Raw genomic sequence first — 20,029 nt, forward strand, 5'->3', positions numbered from 1 at the left:
GAATGCTCCGGATTACCCTTTTCTTCCCCTATTTTTCCCCTTTTTTCTTTTCTCCTTTTTCTCCCCCTCCCCTCCAGATTGTTTCTCTTTCATTCTTCCCATACATATAATTTCCTTTGAGTTTTATCTTTCCCATATACACTATCCGCTGTGACCACTAGATGCCGCTAATATACACACGTCCTCTATAGAGAGTGCTGTGATTACATTACTTACATAAGCTTTCCTATAGTGACGTGCAGTCCTGAGGGAGAGGCAGGTAAAGAGAGTGACACCAGGTCGCCACAGCTGAGGGAGTGGCAGCCTGGAGGGTGGAGGGAGGGACCTATGCACTAAGTTTGCCAGTCAGCAGCCATATTGCAGTAAAGGAACACCCAGGGACAGCAGGACATCTCGGGCAGTGACTGGCAGAAGGGTAAGTTTCGCTGCTGCGATATTCCTCTGACATGGTTTCAGTTAGAAGAGCAGGTGGGATTAGGGGCATTTGACTGACGGGGCACAGTTCTCCTGGTACAGCTTGTAGGTAGAGCACCTGTTGCAGTGAAGGCAGTACGCAGGTGGCACCAGTGTCACCCCTGTCCTGGCCCCAGTATGAGGGAACCTGTGTGTGCGGATATACCTGGTATATGAATGTGATGAGTTGCATTCGGTAACGCCTGGTACTAACCTAGGTAGGCAATGAATTCGCTGTGTGCACAGGGTATGGCTGCTGTCTGCAACCCACTTTATCGCTCCAAAGTTGGAAAGTGGCAGAACAAGTTCGTAGTAGTCAGACAGGTAGAGGTGGGGCTGCGGAGGTGCAGCACTTCCATTACTGCAGGCTTCATTCCCACCACACAGCATTGCCTCACCATGAACTCTGCCTAAATAAGGGTCATTCACCTGGTCGCTGCATGTTTTGTGTGACAGGAACATGTCAGCAGGGCAGGGTCCCCGCACATGTCATACAATTTTATGAAAAGTGTTGTTTTTATTATTATATTTTGCAAGTTAAGTTTGTGTTTTGTGTTATTTATATGTATTTTACATAGCCCGCTCCCCATGGTTCTGAGTAGAGAGATGGGGTGCCTGTCCTTCCCTTGCCTGCTTGATATTCCCATATCTAATACTGCAGGTCTGATGCCAGGGGGAGGGCTGCAGATTTTCACATGGGACAGAAGGAAACCAGGGCTGTGGTTGCCAAGGGTGCCAGGGACTTGCTATGTAACATATGCCCCCTTGGGTGCGAGCTAAGTAATGAACATAGTAAGATTCCTTTATAAATAGCCTGCATAATGTTCATGAGCAATAAGACACGGTACTATATGAGCAATGCTTGGTAAATCTGAAAAGCTAAGATACTGAATATGTTTAGTCTTATGGGTGTGGTGTAAATGACCTTTCAAAGGTTGTAATTGGACTTTCTGCCACTGGGTGAGGCTTGCTCCTTCGTAGCGACTTGGAACTGCTTGTTTTATGATTCATAGACCTGAGCACAAAACCTTAAATTAGCTGCCTCTCATAGTAATCCTTGCATCCTGTAAGGCAGGACTACAGCGCGTGTCATGAAGCTGCTGCTTCCGGATTAACCATCTAGAATATTCTAATTTTAGTCATTTTTTTCAATTCCAGGACGAGTTGAAAAATTGATCCTGGACTCTACAATATTTTTTAATTTTGCCAGAGTTTTAAAAGGAACCAACCATGCCAAAACCGGTAAGTCTGAATGAAGTTATCTAGTTACAGTGTTTTTATACCTATATTTTAAAATAGTATTTTTTTTTGATGAATAACAGAATTTGATATGTTAGGATAGTTTTTCTTTGCAGTTTTTCAGTAGATGAAAGATATGCGACATTTATCACTTAGCATCTGCCACTGTGATAAATCCGGTGTATGTTCAAGATGTCTGTCTAAATTTACACTGTCTAACTGTTAGCAAATCTGAGCCAGCAAAACCAAAACAGAGAAGTTAGGCTCGTGCCTCACGTGGCGTGAATGCCACGGTTTAGACGCGGTGAAAAGTCACAGGAAAAAATGCTTTTTTTTTTTTTTTTACAGTCACTGCATCCACACAATGCGGGAAAATATGAGCAGGAGACATGATGCAGTTTCCGAAACCGTTGCTGTTTTCGAAATCGCAGAATATCGATTATACCTATAGAAACTTTGTTTGTTTCCCTATATGTATAATTGAGGTGATATATTCCAGAGACTATATCTCGCATTGGCATGATCTTGTTCATTATAGTGAACCACTGTAGGTAGGTTTGAGGATTTCCACAAATCGAAATTTATACTTTCACAATGTCCAGGAGGTATCTAAGGAGGGAGCGATTGTAATATTATTCCATTGGAGAAGGACATGCCTTTGATCAGTCAGCAAGGGACTTTCTGCGATTCAAGAAGCTACTTCTTGGACCATTATCCAGAATGGGGAGATGAGTGGGCAGGATCATATTTAACAGGATGACCTCTGTTCCCTGGCACTTCCAGCATAGGGTTGAGACAGGGGTATATTTTACCCACAACCGAGGGCACTTTGTACCATCAGGCAGCAACTTATAATTTGTTTCTTAGTATCTAGAGTAGAGGGATGTTTAATTTGCCAAGGTGAGAAGTTTCCACTTCTCCTCGGCAGACCACAACATCTGGAGATCCCTTTTCCATTTGGCAAGTCCTTATGGGACCCCCAGCTGCACAGAGAATTTCAAAGGGGATGAGCTGTGTGTTGTATGCGCGGAATTGGGAAGAGATTAAAGATAGTGGTGTAGGTGGGAGAGACTCCAGTTATCCAGCAAAGGTAAATCAGAGAGGTGTGACAATTGGTAGCTTGAGGCCATTGACAGTCCATCAGGAAGTGACTTACCTGGAAACTGTCTCCCACATCGGCTGCCTGAAACATCCTCTGTTAGTTCCAGGGGTTCCCCAAAATCGCATTCATTGGGGAGGGTGTGGGGTCAAGTTGGCACTGGACAAAAATTGAAAAGCAGGTCTACGGGCGGGAACTATAGTGGCATGCCTGGTGAAAAGCCAACGAATGGCTTGAAAATAGGACAAAGTGATGGATTAGATGAGCTTGGAGCAGTTAAAAGAAAAGGACACGGGAGCAGGTTCATTTTAATGATGTTACATCTCCCAAACCAAGAAAATGGACCCTTCTGCCATGAGTCAAGGTCCACTTTTAACAACTTCAGTAATGGGGGCAAGATAAAATGTACACAAGTGTCCCAGTACCATAATGCCCAAGTATTTATTGATTCAGGGGTCCATTTGAAAAAAATTCAAATAGACCCCGGAAATGTGCTTGTTATAGCAAACTGTGAACCCATTGGGGCCAGGAGACCCACCATGCTATACTCGAGAGCCCAAGGTGACTCTAGTTCTGTGCAGTCTCAGAAGAGAGAGTTAAAAGACCAGAGTTTACTATGTAGTCCCTTATCATGCGTGTGAGAGGGGCCAGGAGAGTCAATATTATAGAGGGTGTGGTAGAAATTTTGAAAAAGTGAGGCAATGACCTTGCCATATTATTATTTATCACTATAGTCATAAATGTTTCCCCGGCATCTGGCTGATGCTTCCTTTGCCACTGATTGTTGTCTTCTCCTAGTCCTTTACCAATATGGACCTGAGCTCCTCATCTACAAAGAAAATTGCAAAGAATACTATGTAAAACAACTTTTAGGCTATAAGGCCACACGTAGAAAATTGTTGGGCCTTAGGTTAGATTTATATGACCATATAGTTTTTGACAGATGTAAAGTCTTTGAAAATGTCTGTTCGTTTATGATGGCCATTGGGCATCCATTTTGTTTTTATGTTTTTGATGGCCAAGTGTCATCTGTTTTGCATCTGTATTTTTTTTTTTTTTAAATAATTGATGAATTTCATTGGTCTTTCATTCTTGACTCAACCCATTGATCCATTTTTAACCAATGCAACATAGACATCAAGTATGTTTTACATCTGTTAAAATTAGATCTTTTGATTTCTATTGGGTCTTTCGATTGGGTCCATGTGTTCATCAAATGGACAAAGCTAGAGCATGTCTGTTTTTTTAAATGACTGTTCATTCTGTCCATTGGATAAACAGACTTATTCATCGGTAGTGTGAATGTGCTCAAGACTGAAAGAAAACAATAACATCGGTTGAAACTGTCAGTTTTGAACATCCATTTCCCACCAGTTTGTCATCCATTTTTAACTAAAGTTAATAAAAACAGAATTCAATTAATATTTATTTTTTTTTGACCAAACCCACTCACCCATTTTAACAGCTGTATCTATTTTCATTTGCCCATCTAGCAATCCATTGTGAAAACTGTCCATTAAACAGTTCATTCACTACCATTGTTCTTAAAGTGGATGTAATGGATGTTAAGAAAACGTCAGTTTTTCACATTTGTGTGCATGGCGCCTTTTCCATGCGTAGGTATATTTGAAACTGAATTGGGAATATAGCGGCAAAGAAAAGCAATGAAACATATCTGTATATGGACTTACCGTAACTACACGGTAGTGGGGAATTGCGACTGAAAATCAACATCCCATGCTCCATGTTAAGTTTTGTTATTCCTGCATTAAATAACTTTTATCTTTTATTTTCTGATTATTGTTTATATTTTGAGTTTGGAAATTCATTCTGTACAAGCTAAATAAGGTATAAGGTGCATCCATAACAAAAAATAGTTCCCCTCTAACAGTAAATGACGTTATTCCTGTTATTGCAGTATTCGGTGCCAATGGCTAATTTAGACTTGAGATTTGAGTGGATATAATGTTCTCAGGATTAAAGTCTTGGCTAGTTCTGCCTCAAGAAATGATTTCTCTATAATTGGTATGGCCAAAAACAAATTGAAATCCTTGAATTTCTATAGAGTGATCCTAAACCTTTTTGAAAACGCATGGAAGAATGGGGGAAATGAAGATGAGCCCTGATTGGCCGAGCTTGGCACAGGTGCCATATACACTTCCTTATTCTGTAGGGTTATAGACATATGGAGGGCTGTTTCCGGTGCAGAGGAGTCCATCTGTTTACTAAGAGGGTGACAGTAAATGAAATAGATGTAAAGAAAGCCATTCTTTACATCCAAGTCCATTATTTACTAATGTAATAGTAACTGCTAATTGACTATACATATTACCTATGTTGTTTTTAATACTTCAAGTACATCATCTGTCCTGTAGAGGAATTTTGCCTTGCAGCTTGTTGTCTCTTTCCCATTGGAAATAAAATTATGCATAGAAGAAGGGAGTCTGTCAGTACCATAATACCCACCAAACCAATAATAGTATTTTGTATGGGTCTTTAATAGGAGCTAAAACTTACATATGCGGTCACAAATCAATGTAGCCGTGCGAGAAAACTGTCTTTGTATGGATATGCAAATTAGCCTGCAAGTGCAACATGGGTGGGCCTGACCTGACAGATTTACTTACTCTTGGCACTGCCTGCAATAAGAGGCTGAGGCACTCAGGCAAGCTCCATGGCCTCTTCACCACCAGGCACAGTGCCATGCAATACACTAGTAACTGTGTCTGGTACTATACAGAGCCCTGCTCCTTTGCCATTAGTAATGTAAGGGTAAACAATGAAGAGGCTGTCCCTTCAAACAACTGGTTGGTGGGGGACAGACCTCCATTGACCTGATGGCCTAGCCTAGGGTAAGTCATCAACATTTAAGTCCTAAAAAACCTGTTTAGTCTAATGCTCTACATAGCGAAGCACAGCAAAAAAATGTTGCAGAACCACGTATACTGTATATGCTGGGCATTTTTGAAAACGCAACTATGAGCCAGAATCCCATCCACTTTGCAGGTAATGTAAAATGCAGCATTTCCCCAACAAGGGATCCTGGCCTTAAACTGTTTAGGGACACTGCTAGTTACAGATAGTTATTAGATATTCAGTGAATATGGTTACTGTAAGCTTTGAAGACTGAAGAATTAATCTTGAGATCATGCTAGAGAATTTGATAATTGATTGTGAAAAAAAACATGGTATTCTTTTTCTTATTTTTCTTTTATCCTTATTTGTATGTGTTCATATTGTTTCTTTAGAGGACATCACCCCCAGACAATGAGCGCTGAGATATAACTCATTTTCTCAACAATAGATTTAACTGGTGGCCTGAATGTTATCAGGGTTTGCAAGCTCACACAATGTACCTGTCATCAAAATAAGAGTTACGATTGCATGCTGACCAAAGTAGAATTTGTTGTTTGTTCGGGTAGCTAAAGGCTTTTAGACAATGCCTCAGTCCTGCAATTACATCTGGTCACAAGACTTTGCAATAAAAAGTCATGTTCTAGTGCTGGCTTTGATTCTAGTAACAGCAGAGAATGATGTGCCAAGTGGCCATTGTGTGAGGCTGTGCCTGTGTGAGATAATAGTACTTATGTATATAATACTGTAATGGCCAGACCCCACACAAGACCTAATATGTATGCTACTAATGAAATAGGGATTTTACAAACATTTGTGATCCTATTATCACAACACAGCTATATCCCCTTCACTGCTCACTTTCCAGGTTCCCATTTTAATAGGTATCTTGTTTTTCGGAATAAATGGGCGCGGTAAAGGATTTATATTATAACAACATCTTAGTCATGTCTCTATCTTTTCCTTTTTCTTTTCTAATTTATTTATTTTTTGTTTCTAGATCACTTGTAGAAATGTTGCTCTTAACCATGCTGTATATCATTTGATGCCCTGTATTATAGGTATATGGCATCACTGTGTTAAAGCGACTACCTGTGAGAGCGTTATATAGAAAACCTAGGTTTACTACTGTTGTCAGGTTTTCCAGGTTGCATCCCAGCAAACAGCTTGTAGCCAACAAAGGCATACATGTTTTGATCTCAGGAAAGACAGCTGTTAATAGGATTATGTAGGGTTGCTAGGGGCTTGACAGAATACAGTCAAAGGCTGGTCTGTGCGGCGAGTGGTGTTTTAATACCCGTCTTGTAGTGTTTGATCAGCAGGACACTGTCCAGAATATAAAACACTAGTAAACGCACCCATAAAAACACCACAAACATTTAAACCATAGAAGTTTCATTCTAGAGAAAGTTTAAGGCAGGAAAATGCAATTTACTATAAAGCATAGTATTAACCATTGCAAAGCCCATGCAGAAAAAAATGATAGGTGAAACCACAGACTGGATGAAGCTAGAAAAAATGGCGTCATCCTGTTGTCGGTAACATGGCCAGGCAAGGAGAATGGGAGCAACGGATGAAGGGTGCGTATGTCCGGCCTTTGTTTAATTTATATCTCCCAATCTATACATTAGATGGAGGCCATAATCGCAATGTGAACCAGGGATGTGGAATTTGAATAGGGACAACTTTTGGGTGGAGTTGGAAAAAATTATATTGTACAATGATCAATATTATAAAATTATATTGTACAATGATCAATATTATAATATTATTAGATACAGAGCTTGTTACATATTTACTTTAATAAGATTTGTTGATTTGGTCTACTGACTCCATCGCTCTGATCTGAACAGAGCCTTACGTTCAGTAATATTGATGGCCAGCAGGCAGACAAAGGGTCCATGTATAGTGGAGGTTATTGGCACCTCTGATTCTCAGAAGTACATACCATACATCTATACAAGTGACTATAACACTCAGTATGGTAGATACTGTACACACATGTGTTTTGTAGTCTACCTGTTCAGTTTTTTTTTTTTGTTTTTTTTTTAACTGGATGGAAGTGCATGCAATAGTGCAGGCAGCTGTGCTATTTCATGAGTTGAAAAAAGGCAAATATTGCCACATTTCTCCTGAAATAAGAATGTTTAAAGAGGACCTTTCATCAGATTGGGCACAGGCAGTTCTATATACTGCTGGAAAGCCGACAGTGCGCTGAATTCACCGGTACCGTAGCGCTTTACAGTCAGAAGGGCGTTCCTGACAGTCCGCTAGTGTACATACGATGTCCCTCTTTAATATAGGTATCAATGGAGCAAATTAGGACCCCTAAAAACTGACAGCTACCAGTACAGTAAAGCAGGGATACAATTTTTTTTTTTATCTTACATGTGTCATTTACACGAATAGGGAAGCAATCATAACAGCAACCAAAGCACTGATGACATGCCATAAGTCACCATTGAGTACCCATAAATACCTCACATATCTTCAGTAACCGTCTTATCAGTTTTTGTAGTAATGCATTGGATTCCTAGACATAAATCCTGTTGCTTAGGAGCAAATCAGTTTCACATTCATTAACTTATAGATGGACATAGTGACGCATATAACCTGAAAGTGATTTCAAGTATAGATTATATTTAGTGTATGATTCAGTGGGAGTATCAGGATGTCTGCAGTTATTTGTATTGTAATACATTGATCACACCCTAGGTACTCAGGAACCAAGTTACTGAAGAATGTCAGGGCAATGTTCAGTGTATGCCAGTGCTAAAGTTAGTTAATCATAGACTTTTTTTCTCATTCTGGTGTGTCCATACACACACACACATACAGAACATGTATGTATGTGTGTGTGTGTGTGTATATATATATATATATATATATATATATACATATATATATATATATATATATAATTATTTTATTTTATTTTTTTTCATTTAGCAACATACCATGATAAAAATTTTGAATTGCTGCCATAGTGTATTTCTTGGTGAGAGCTCTAGATCATAGACTGCTAGATATGCATTTACAATGCACTAGGGGGCGCATCATTGGATTGAGAGCAGCAGAATGGTAATTTTAATGAATTGTTAGCCATCTAGTCTGTTCTGACCTAGCTGTTCTGTTGGCAGCAGTTAGGTGAGGACACACACACCTGGCAGTTAGAGACAGAAAGGGTCCATTCATACAGAGTTTTTTGGCGAGGATTTTGGAGCTAAATCTGTGTCAGAATCCATGAGGAAAAAATGCCTCCCCATAGAGTTCTATGGGTTCCAATGGCTTTTTTTTTCTGCTAGCGGAAAAAACGCTTCCTTCAGGCGGATTCCACCTGCAAAAACCAGCGCAGTCAATGGGAGGCAGAAAATCCATGTGAAATTGGTAAAAACCACTGGCAGTTTTCTTAAGGACCATACACTGCGCTGGAGGAAAAAAAAAACATTTCCTAATTCCTGAAGCGGATTTTTTTCCTCACCAAAATCCTCATCAAAAGCTCGGTGTCAATGGACGCAAAGAAGCTTGTTGACCCATCTTCAGATTCATGTTTTTTTCCACCTCCCATTCATTTCATTAGGCTTTGCAAGGAGGAATTTGCCTGAAGATACAGCATGACATTTTTTCCCCTCTATCTGAACCAATCAACTAGAGAAAAAAAATATGCTACTGACTCCCATTGAAATGAATGGAATAGTTTGGAGGCATATTTTAAGGAGGATTCCACCTGAAAAATCTGTCTGCAAAAACTCTGTGTGAATTTACCATAATATTGTAATGACTTGCATTAGGATGGGCAATGAAGCGAAAAATAACTGAAACCAAAAATCAACCTAGATAACCAACATAATTTTGTTCACATCGGTTATTTCGGATTGGTTATTACAATATTTTCAGTTTCATTCAGACTGAAGACATCTGAACGGAAACATCTATTATACTCTAGGGTCTCTTCAAACCCCAGAGTATAAGGATTGGAGACCCAGGGGAGCTGATGAAACATAAAAAAAGTGTTACTCACTTCTGCAGGGCTTTGGTACAACTGCCTGTTCACTGCGACACCTCTGCCTGTTGTCAGGGACTGGGCCTATGATTGGGCCACGGTAGTCACACTGCATTGTGATGCTTGCATCTATGCGACACAATGCCACGTGACTCTGAGGCCCAATCACAGGCTCAGGCGGTCCCTGATGTCAGTTAGAAGCGCCAGCCAAAGACAGCAAAGTGTCATGCTGAAGCCCAGGAGAAGTCATTAATATTGGTTTTTTTTATTTTTGATCACCTCCCCTCGGCCTCCAATCATTATACTCTGGAATCTGAAGAGACCCCACAGTATAATAGGTGCTTTGGTTCGGCTGTGTTTGGTCCAAACTAAACTGCAGAGCAAACCTTGCAAAATTTCTCGCATGGTCGCTCAACACTTATTCATACTGTATGTGGTATGGTTTAAGTGCATGACCTAAATAATCACCATTAATCGTAATAGAGGTAAAATGCATGATTAATCTTTATTTTAATTTAGGTCATACTCTCTAGCCCTTACATATATCATCATTACATTCACCAACATTACATTCAAGATCTTTCATTATTTCTTCAATGAGTGTATATACGGTATGTGTTTAGAGATATGTGGGTGGGTGTTTGTGTGTGTATCAGCAGTGGAAGAAATAGTATAGACTTTAGGAGGCCATAAGATAAGCACCAAACAGCACCCATGTTAATATGGGCTCATAGTGCTTATAGGAATGGTGTAATATACTGTCCATTTGGATAGTGCCATACCTTTACTGCACCCCTGGACATTTCCCAGTTGCTTCCAATTAGTTTGCCCATCCTTGCTACTGTGCAATGCCTAGAGGTCATTTTGACCTATGTAAAAACAGGTAGGCTGCAACAGGTAAGAGAAGGATAATCCTGTAAATTCATTTTGGCTTAAATCTTCAAAGGAATGGTTTCACTTGTGGTGTCAAATGTAATTCCTAGTTAATGTAGTCGGTTCTCATTGAAGCTGTTAGTACCTGCCTGATGCTTTCTTCTTTATTGTATAGGAATACTTAGCATTCGATTGTGAGAGTCACTCTATCCTTCCCCAAAGCCTAATGGTTAACTTGTTATAGCTTGTAGCAAAGTATATTGTAACCGAAATAAACTGCAGTCTTAATAAATGGATGTGCCCCAATGTAATTGGCCCTGTTATGTCAATCATTCCTTAAGAAGACGTAACATGGTAACAAGTCTTTTAAGTGACCAAAAACAATTTTGAAATGTGACTGAGGTCCGGAGTTCCTTGTCCATATATATATTCACATAAGTCACAGATCATACACACATTTGTGTATATATATATATATATATATATATATATATATATATATATATATATATATACAAATGTGTGTATGATCTGTGACTTATGTGAATTTTGTGACTGGTTTTGTGACGCTAACAAATTACAGTACTGAAAATGATCATATGCTTATTGTATATGAGATTCTAGGCATCAAACACAATAAGTATTAACATTAGTTATCAATATAAACAGTATAGCAGTAGTAGCACAGTGTAGTATGATGCAGTTGGATTACGACTGATTGTAGTCTTGGGAGTACTTGGTTTGAGTCTTAGTAATATTGATGGGGGGTACAACTTTCAAATAACTGGTGGAAAGGTAACCCAAATGGATGATGAGATGCCGCAGGATAACACAGGGTTATGCCACAGTATAATAAAAGAATTCTGGTTAACTTGTTAACAACCTTTGACCAGTAATGAGCCTGAGAGCTGCTGTAAAGGTAATGATTAGTGAAATATGCAAATACCAATAGATTTAATCCGTGCTACATCCTAATACTAATAGAACAGTTATATATTATAATGTACATGTGCTGCAATGTCTGCAGAAATGTCGTGTCAGCCTGGAACTACAGTATATACAGTGAACAATGTAAAATGGATTGAAGTGCTGTTTATGAAATAACATGTAAATAAAGTCTTTCTTACAGGATGCTGTTATAGGTTTGGTTTTTTAGATAAAGCAAAGGCCCCACATTGTGGAAAAGAAAGCTTTTTTTGTTGCAGATTTTGCTGCAGTTTTTGGGCCAAAGCAGGAGTGGATTGAGCAGAAGCTAGTGTATTAAGAGCTTCCTATTAGAGATAAGCGAGTACTGTTCGGATCAGCTGATCCGAACAGCACGCTCCATAGAAATGAATGGATGCACCAGGTACTTCCGCTTTGACGGCGGCCGGCCGCTTAACCCCCGCGTGCCGGCTACGTCCATTCATTTCTATGCGAGCGTGCTGTTCGGATCAGCTGATCCGAACAGTACTCGCTCATCTCTATTTCCTATATATTTCCCATTCCTTTTGTAGCCATTCTTGGCATTAGCTCAAAAAAAAAAAAAAAAAAAAAAATGCAGCAAAATCTGCAACAAAAAAGTTTCTGCAATGTGGGGCCTCAGCCGAAAATCTGAAATGTAATATATATATGTGTACAGGGGCGTAACTACCGTGGTAGCAGCAGTAGCAGCTGCCACAGGGCCCGGGCCATTAGGGGGCCCGGTGACAGCCGCTACCGCTGCGGTTTTTTGTTTTTTTTAAAAAAGTCCGTTACGGGCCCCATTCACTTGCCAATCCTGGCTGGGCCGGGATCGGCAAGTGACACTGCGGGGCCCACAGAGGCTATCATTATACTCGGGGGTCTTTGCAGACCCCCGAGTATAATGATCGGCGCATCAGGAGGGGTAAGGGAACATAAAAAACAGTGTTACTTACCTCTCCGCGATCCTGCCAGGCCTCCGTCATTCGTGTCTGACGTCACATGACCCAGGCCAGCTTCCCGGGTCATGTGACGTCTGACGTCATTAAAGCTGGACAAGAGCGGACAGGACAGCCGACAGGAACAGGTAAGCAACTGTCTCTGTTCTTTTAATGGTTTTAATCCCCCGGGTCTCCGATTATTATACTCTGGGGTCTTTTCAGACCCCAGAGTATAATAAATGTTTATAGGTGTCCACAGTGGGACATATGGGGACACTATGGGGGATAATACTGTGTGTGCAGGGGCACTATAGGGGTTAATACTGTGTGTACATTGGACACTATAGGGGTTAATAATACTGTGTGCATTGGACACTATAGGGGTTAATAATACTGTGTGCATTGGACACTATAGGGGTTAATACTGTGTGTGCATTGGACACTATAGGGGTTAATACTGTGTGTGCATTGGACACTATAGGGGTTAATAATACTGTGTGTGCAGGGGACACTAGGGGTAAATACTGTGTGTGCAGGGGACACTATGGGGGATAATACTGTGTGCATTGGACACTATAGGGGTTAATACTGTGTGCATTGGACACTATAGGGGTTAATACTGTGTGTGCAGGGGACACTATTGGGGATAATACTGTGTGCAGGGCTTACTAAGGGACATAATAGAGTGCGGAGGAGGGGGTCAGTCGAGGTCTTCGGCATCGGTTTGGGGAGGGGGGGCCCCATGTCAAAAGTTCGCCACGGGGCCCCGCCATTCCTAGTTACGCCACTGTATGTGTATATGTATGTATGTGTATATATATATATGTTATGATCAATGTATACAGTCCTATGAAAAAGTTTGGGCACCCCTATTAATCTTAATCATTTTTAGTTCTAAATATTTGGTGTTTGCAACAGCCATTTCAGTTTGATATATCTAATAACTGATGGACACAGTAATATTTCAGGATTGAAATGAGGTTTATTGTACTAACAGAAAATGCGCAATATGCATTAAACCAAAATTTGACCGGTGCAAAAGTATGGGCACCCTTATCATTTTATTGATTTGAATACTCCTAACTACTTTTTACTGACTTACTGAAGCACAAAATTGGTTTTGTAACCTCAGTGAGCTTTGAACTTCATAGCCAGGTGTATCCAATCATGAGAAAAGGTATTTAAGGTGGCCAATTGCAAGTTGTTCTACTATTTGAATCTCCTCTGAAGAGTGGCATCATGGGCTACTCAAAACAACTCTCAAATGATCTGAAAACAAAGATTGTTCAACATAGTTGTTCAGCGGAAGGATACAAAAAGCTGTCTCAGAGATTTAACCTGTCAGTTTCCACTGTGAGGAACATAGTAAGGAAATGGAAGACCACAGGGACAGTTCTTGTTAAGCCCAGAAGTGGCAGGCCAAGAAAAATATCAGAAAGGCAGTGAAGAAGAATGGTGAGAACAGTCAAGGACAATCCACAGACCACCTCCAAAGAGCTGCAGCATCATCTTGCTGCAGATGGTGTCACTGTGCATCGGTCAACTATACAGCGCACTTTGCACAAATAGAAGCTGTATGGGAGAGTGATGAGAAAGAAGCCGTTTCTGCACGTACGCCACAAATAGAGTTGCCTGAGGTATGAAAAAGCACATTTGGACAAGGCAGCTTCATTTTGGAAACAAAAATTGAGTTGTTTGGTTATAAAAAAAGGCGTTATGCATGGCGTCCAAAAAGAAACAGCATTCCAAGAAAAACACATGCTACCCACTGTAAAATTTGGTGGAGGTTCCATCATGCTTTGGGGCTGTGTGGCCAATGCCGGCATCGGGAATCTTGTTAAAGTTGAGAGTCGCATGGATTCCACTCAGTATCAGCAGATTCTTGAGAATAATGTTCAAGAATCAGTGACGAAGTTGAAGTTACGCCGGGGATGGATATTTCAGCAAGACAATGATCCAAAACACCGCTCCAAATCCTCAGGCATTCATGCAGAGGAACAATTACAATGTTCTGGAATGGCCATCCCAGTCCCCAGACCTGAATATCATTGAACATCTGTGGGATGATTTGAAGCGGGCTGTCCATGCTCGGCGACCATCTAACTTAACTGAACTTGAATTGTTTGTCCAAAATACCTTTATCCAGGATCCAGGAACTGATTAAAAGCTACAGGAAGCGACTAGAGGCTGTTATCTTTGCAAAAGGAAGATCTACTAAATATTAATGTCACTTTTCTGTTGAGGTGCCCATACTTTTGCACCGGTCAAATTTTGGTTTAATGCATATTGCGCATTTTCTGTTAGTACAATAAACCTCATTTCAATCCTGAAATATTACTGTGTCCATCAGTTATTAGATATATCAAACTGAAATGGCTGTTGCAAATACCAAAATATTTAGAACTAAAAATGATTAAGATTAATAGGGGTGCCCAAACTTTTTCATAGGACTGTATATGTATATAATTTATATAATATTAGAGATGAGCGAACAGTGTTCTATCGAACACATGTTCGATCGGATATCAGGGTGTTCGCCATGTTCGAATCGAATCGAACACCGCGTGGTAAAGTGCGCCAAAATTCGATTCCCCTCCCACCTTCCCTGGCGCCTTTTTTGCACCAATAACAGCGCAGGGGAGGTGGGACAGGAACTACGACACCGGGGGCATTGAAAAAAATTGGAAAAAGTCATTGGCTGCCGAAATCAGGTGACCTCCATTTTAGACGAATAGTGGATTTCAAATCCGGGTCATATGAGAATGTGAACTTTGTGACTATGAGACAGGGATAGCTGTACAGGCAGGGATAGCTAGGGATAACCTTTATTTAGGGGGGAATGTTATTAAAAATAACTTTTTGGGGCTCTATCGGGTGTGTAATTATGATTTTTGTGAGATAAACTTTTTCCCATAGGGATGCATTGGCCAGCGCTGATTGGCTGAATTCCGTACTCTGGCCAATCAGCGCTGGCCAATGCACTCTATTAGCTTGATGAAGCAGAGTGTGCACAAGGGTTCAAGCGCACCCTCGGCTCTGATGTAGCAGAGCCGAGGCTGCACAAGGGTTCAAGCGCACCCTCGGCTCTGATGTAGGAGAGCCGAGGGTGCACTTGAACCCTTGTGCACCCTCGGCTCTGCTACATCAGAGCCGAGGGTGCGCTTGAACCCTTGTGCACACTCTGCTTCATCAAGCTAATAGAATGCATTGGCCAGCGCTGATTGGCCAATGCATTCTATTAGCCTGATGAAGTAGAGCTGAATGTGTGTGCTAAGCACACACATTCAGCTCTACTTCATCGGGCTAATAGAATGCATTGGCCAGCGCTGATTGGCCAGAGTACGGAATTCGGCCAATCAGCGCTGGCTCTGCTGGAGGAGGCGGAGTCTAAGATCGCTCCACACCAGTCTCCATTCAGGTCCGACCTTAGACTCCGCCTCCTCCAGCAGAGCCAGCGCTGATTGGCCGAATTCCGTACTCTGGCCAATCAGCACTGGCTAATGCATTGTATTGGCGTGATGAAGCAGTGCTGAATGTGTGTGCTTAGCACACACATTCAGCTGTACTTCATCGGGCTAATAGAATGCATTGGCCAGCGCTGATTGGCCAGAGTACGGAATTCGGCCAATCAGCGCTGGCTCTGCTGGAGGAGGCGGAGTCTAAGATCGCTCCACACCAGTCTCCATTCAGGTCCGACCTTAGACTCCGCCTCCTCCAGCAGAGCCAGCGCTGATTGGCCGAATTCCGTACTCTGGCCAATCAGCACTGGCTAATGCATTGTATTGGCGTGATGAAGCAGTGCTGAATGTGTGTGCTTAGCACACACATTCAGCTCTACTTCATCGGGCTAATAGAATGCATTGGCCAATCAGCGCTGGCCAATGCATTCTATTAGCGTGAACTGAGATTGCACAGGGGTTCTAGTGCACCCTCGGCTCTGCTACATCAGATTGCTACATCTGATGTAGCAGTGCCGAGTGTGCATCAGATGTGTAGTTGAGCAAAACTGACTCAGCACTGCTAAGTCTCTGCATTCGCATAGGAATGCATAGGCCAGCCTTCGGCCAATCAGCGCTGGCTCTGCGGGAGGAGGCGGAGTCTAAGGTCGGACCTGAATGGAGACTGGTGTGGAGCGATCTTAGACTCCGCCTCCTCCAGCAGAGCCAGCGCTGATTGGTCGAGTTCCGTACTCTGGCCAATCAGCACTGGCCAATGCATTTCTATGGGGAAAAGTTAGCTTGCGAAAATCGCAAACTGACAGGGATTTCCATGAAATAAAGTGACTTTTATGCCCCCAGACATGCTTCCCCTGCTGTCCCAGTGTCATTCCAGGGTGTTGGTATCATTTCCTGGGGTGTCATAGTGGACTTGGTGACCCTCCAGACACGAATTTGGGTTTCCCCCTTAACGAGTTTATGTTCCCCATAGACTATAATGGGGTTCGAAACCCATTCGAACACTCGAACAGTGAGCGGCTGTTCGAATCGAATTTCGAACCTCGAACATTTTAGTGTTCGCTCATCTCTATATAATATAAGAATAAAATAACTTGCTACAAGGTTTCTTGACTGTATAAAAGTGCAAGGCTCAGTGCATATGGTACAAATCTCATGACTCAAAGGTGACTCCAGTTAAAAAAAATTAAAAGGCAATGGGGTCCCCTGGACTCTGTTCTTATCTGTTATTTTCATAGTCTGTTTTTGCATTCTTTTGGTCCTCTGACAGACCAGAATGGACTTCCAAATGTAAACAGTTTAATATTCTTATCCTTTAGAGTGTTGGTTATATTATTGCTTATAATACATGGTAACTGATGCAGAATTTCATTTTGAGAGACACTGCATATATGTCAGACAGTAAGTGGTTGACACGGAAAATGGGCATCAAAAGATTGCTGTAACACTGTACTATTTATTCACAGGTTAACACATAAGATGGTAATGGGAAATTTCCATTTGTATGTGTATTATTTACAGATATTTACATAAAAGCTAAAAATGATCCTAGGGATACATAAGGACAATCAGTATTCATGAACTCTCCCCCCAAAATTACTATAATGCATGTATCGCTGAAGAGAAACAAAGACTCTGATGTAATTATTATCTCTGAAATCACTCTCATTACCCTGTAGTAAGACCAGCAACTGGTGTGTAATCTGCATTATAACTACATCCCCTGGATCTCTAGGCTCAGGGAAATACCTGTACCACTGTATGCTTCAGTAGCATATAGTGCACAGGATGTTTTCTGGATTACACAGGAAAGTGAAAGTGAGTTCAGAGATAATACATTATTTAATTAATTACATTAATAATTACAGTATTGGAATCTGTGCCTCTTCAGCTACATTTTATTAAGTTTACCTTGATGAAAAAGGAAAACTCACTCTAGCACCACCTTTCGGAAGGTAGTTTCCTATAGATCAATGCCTAGTTGACTATGAAACCTGAATATCCTCTCCAAAAGGAAAAAAAGACCTGTGTGCAGACAGCTTTTTGGGGTCATTGCCTCTCATTAGTGCGAAGCAGGGTACTGGCTTGGCTGGCTGAGAGGTCTGTGATGTGGGTGAAATGGGGTACTATATTTCTGTAGGTATATTTCCTTTGCAAGCCACCTTATAGAGTATAGAACAGACCAAGAATTTTCTAGTAAGAATTCTGGCAAACTAATATTTATATACGTTGTCAAACTCACTCCAGCTCCAACTTTTGGAACGTAGCTCTCTATAGATCAATGTTTAATTTTGTATGAAAACTAAAGACATTGTCTGGAATTAAAGCTGAACCAGAACAGGGCAATAAGACCAAAACTGCTGTCTGTGGATGGGTCTCTTTTGGAGATGTTCTGCTTTGGCTTTACTTCTGTAGGAGTTTCCATTGCAGCAGTCATAGGGCAGCATATTCAGGTGGCAGATCTGCTTTAAAGGGATTCGTTCATTTGAATCCCATTATTTCTCCCTAACATGTAGGAATGACCTTAAGAAAGGTTATTCTTCTCATAGATTTAGAAGTCTTCTCCGGGCTGCCGTTTCGTAGATATCCCAGTTTTCTTCGGATATGTAAATTAGTTTTCTTGCAGCACTGGAGACACCCCCAGTGCTGTTTGAGTCTTCAGAACTCTCTTGTGGATGGGATTAGCCAGAATCCCATTCATTTTTCAGGTACTGTAAAAAGCTGCATTTTTGCAACATGGAGCTCTGACCTTCATTTCAGTTTTTCCACCGAGTCTACTAAACATCTGACTTCAAAGGATAGGTGCCTCCACCCTAAACTCTATGCACCAAGGTTGGTCAGAAATTGTGGAGTCTTTCTTTGATCACTTTGAAATCCCACAAATTTTCACTCCCAGATATGTCTCTTGGTATTATAAGCAACATAGTACAGAGTTGTTATTATTACAAGAATTTTTTGTTGTTGTTTTTCCCTATTTTGTACCAGGAAATATTTATGGCTTGCAAGGTGACAGTAAATATCAACACAAGCACATTGGCTTCAGCTGTATGTAAGCTGTTATACGTTACTGGAAGATGCCTCCATAAATTCGAAAAAGATCTCACTTCAATGGTTAGAGATGTCTGTGGTTAACCTCCATTCAGATCACTTTTCTTTTTTTTTATTCCTTCTTTATGAACATTTTCAAAAATCTAAAAATAAAGGGCATGTAGGCCGCAGGTATCGACATACGTGTCACTACACACAGGGAGGGCCACAGAACATCACAGCAATCTACCAGAAGCAGGTTTGCAAGGGGGAAGCATTTGTCAGGACCAAAAGAGAGCAGAGAGGAAGAAAAGAGAAAAAAGAGAGGCAGTGAGGGGAAGGGAGCAAATATGAGAAGAAGGAAAGAAAAAAGGGGGATTTTAATGGGGGTGGGGGGGGGCAGATCACCTTTTTGACATCCATTAAGCAAGAACTGCTTAACAGTTGCAAAAACCAGACTAAAACAGATGGCCATTCATTTACATAGAGATCAATGTTTTAAAAAATGATCCATTTCAAGGAGCCATGTGCCAGGAAACTGTTCTGATACCTTTATTTAAATCCTTCTGTCCATATTGCAATCTGTCTGCCCTTGAATGTTGTCTACGTTTGAAGGTCTTTAGTTACGTCACAATAGAAAGGAGGGGTGTGAGGCATTCTTCCAGTGCCTCCATTTCTTAGAGTGAAGTCCAGTTCTTGAATTTCCTCAAACGTTGCCATCACTCTGCATAATCTTATTTTGACCTACACCTGTCCCTAGCCTCGCTCGTGGTACGACTTTTCTGATAAATTACCTCAGATAGCATTTCCTTGTGCTACTTTATAAAAAATACACTACAAAGCAGAAATATTAGTCATTGCCCCCTAGGAGTTATTCTAGAAAACATGCCTAAACTCCCATTAGGCCACTGCATTCATACATTATATATCTACATTATTCAGTAAAAAGAGACTTTTAGGGGGAAGTTATCTTCAGGGAATTTTTCAAGTCCGTTTTGCTGGAGTCTGTGTTGCTGGACTTGTCAAAGTTTGTGTGATGTTTGCTGCATCTATAAATCTAAGGCCTCATTCACACAACTGAGTGTGCAGGCCGAGATTCTGATGGGGGTTCGATACTCCATTCCATGCCAATGTTATAGAGCAG

At 41.1% G+C, this 20,029-nt stretch overlaps 1 protein-coding gene across 1 annotated transcript in view; it reads left to right on the forward strand.

Moving 5' to 3' along the window:
- The first annotated feature begins 334 nt into the window (after positions 1-334).
- The window catches only part of EZR (ezrin), a 61,723-nt gene continuing 42,028 nt past the window's right edge, over positions 335-20,029 (forward strand). Inside the window, exons 1-2 of the mRNA XM_075267879.1 lie at positions 335-415; positions 1,612-1,695. Coding sequence (XP_075123980.1) covers positions 1,684-1,695 — 12 coding nt within the window. The 5' untranslated portion in view covers positions 335-415; positions 1,612-1,683. The remainder of the gene's footprint in view (positions 416-1,611; positions 1,696-20,029) is intronic.

This window comes from Leptodactylus fuscus, chromosome 3 (genome assembly GCF_031893055.1).
Source record: "Leptodactylus fuscus isolate aLepFus1 chromosome 3, aLepFus1.hap2, whole genome shotgun sequence".
NCBI lineage: Eukaryota > Metazoa > Chordata > Amphibia > Anura > Leptodactylidae > Leptodactylus > Leptodactylus fuscus.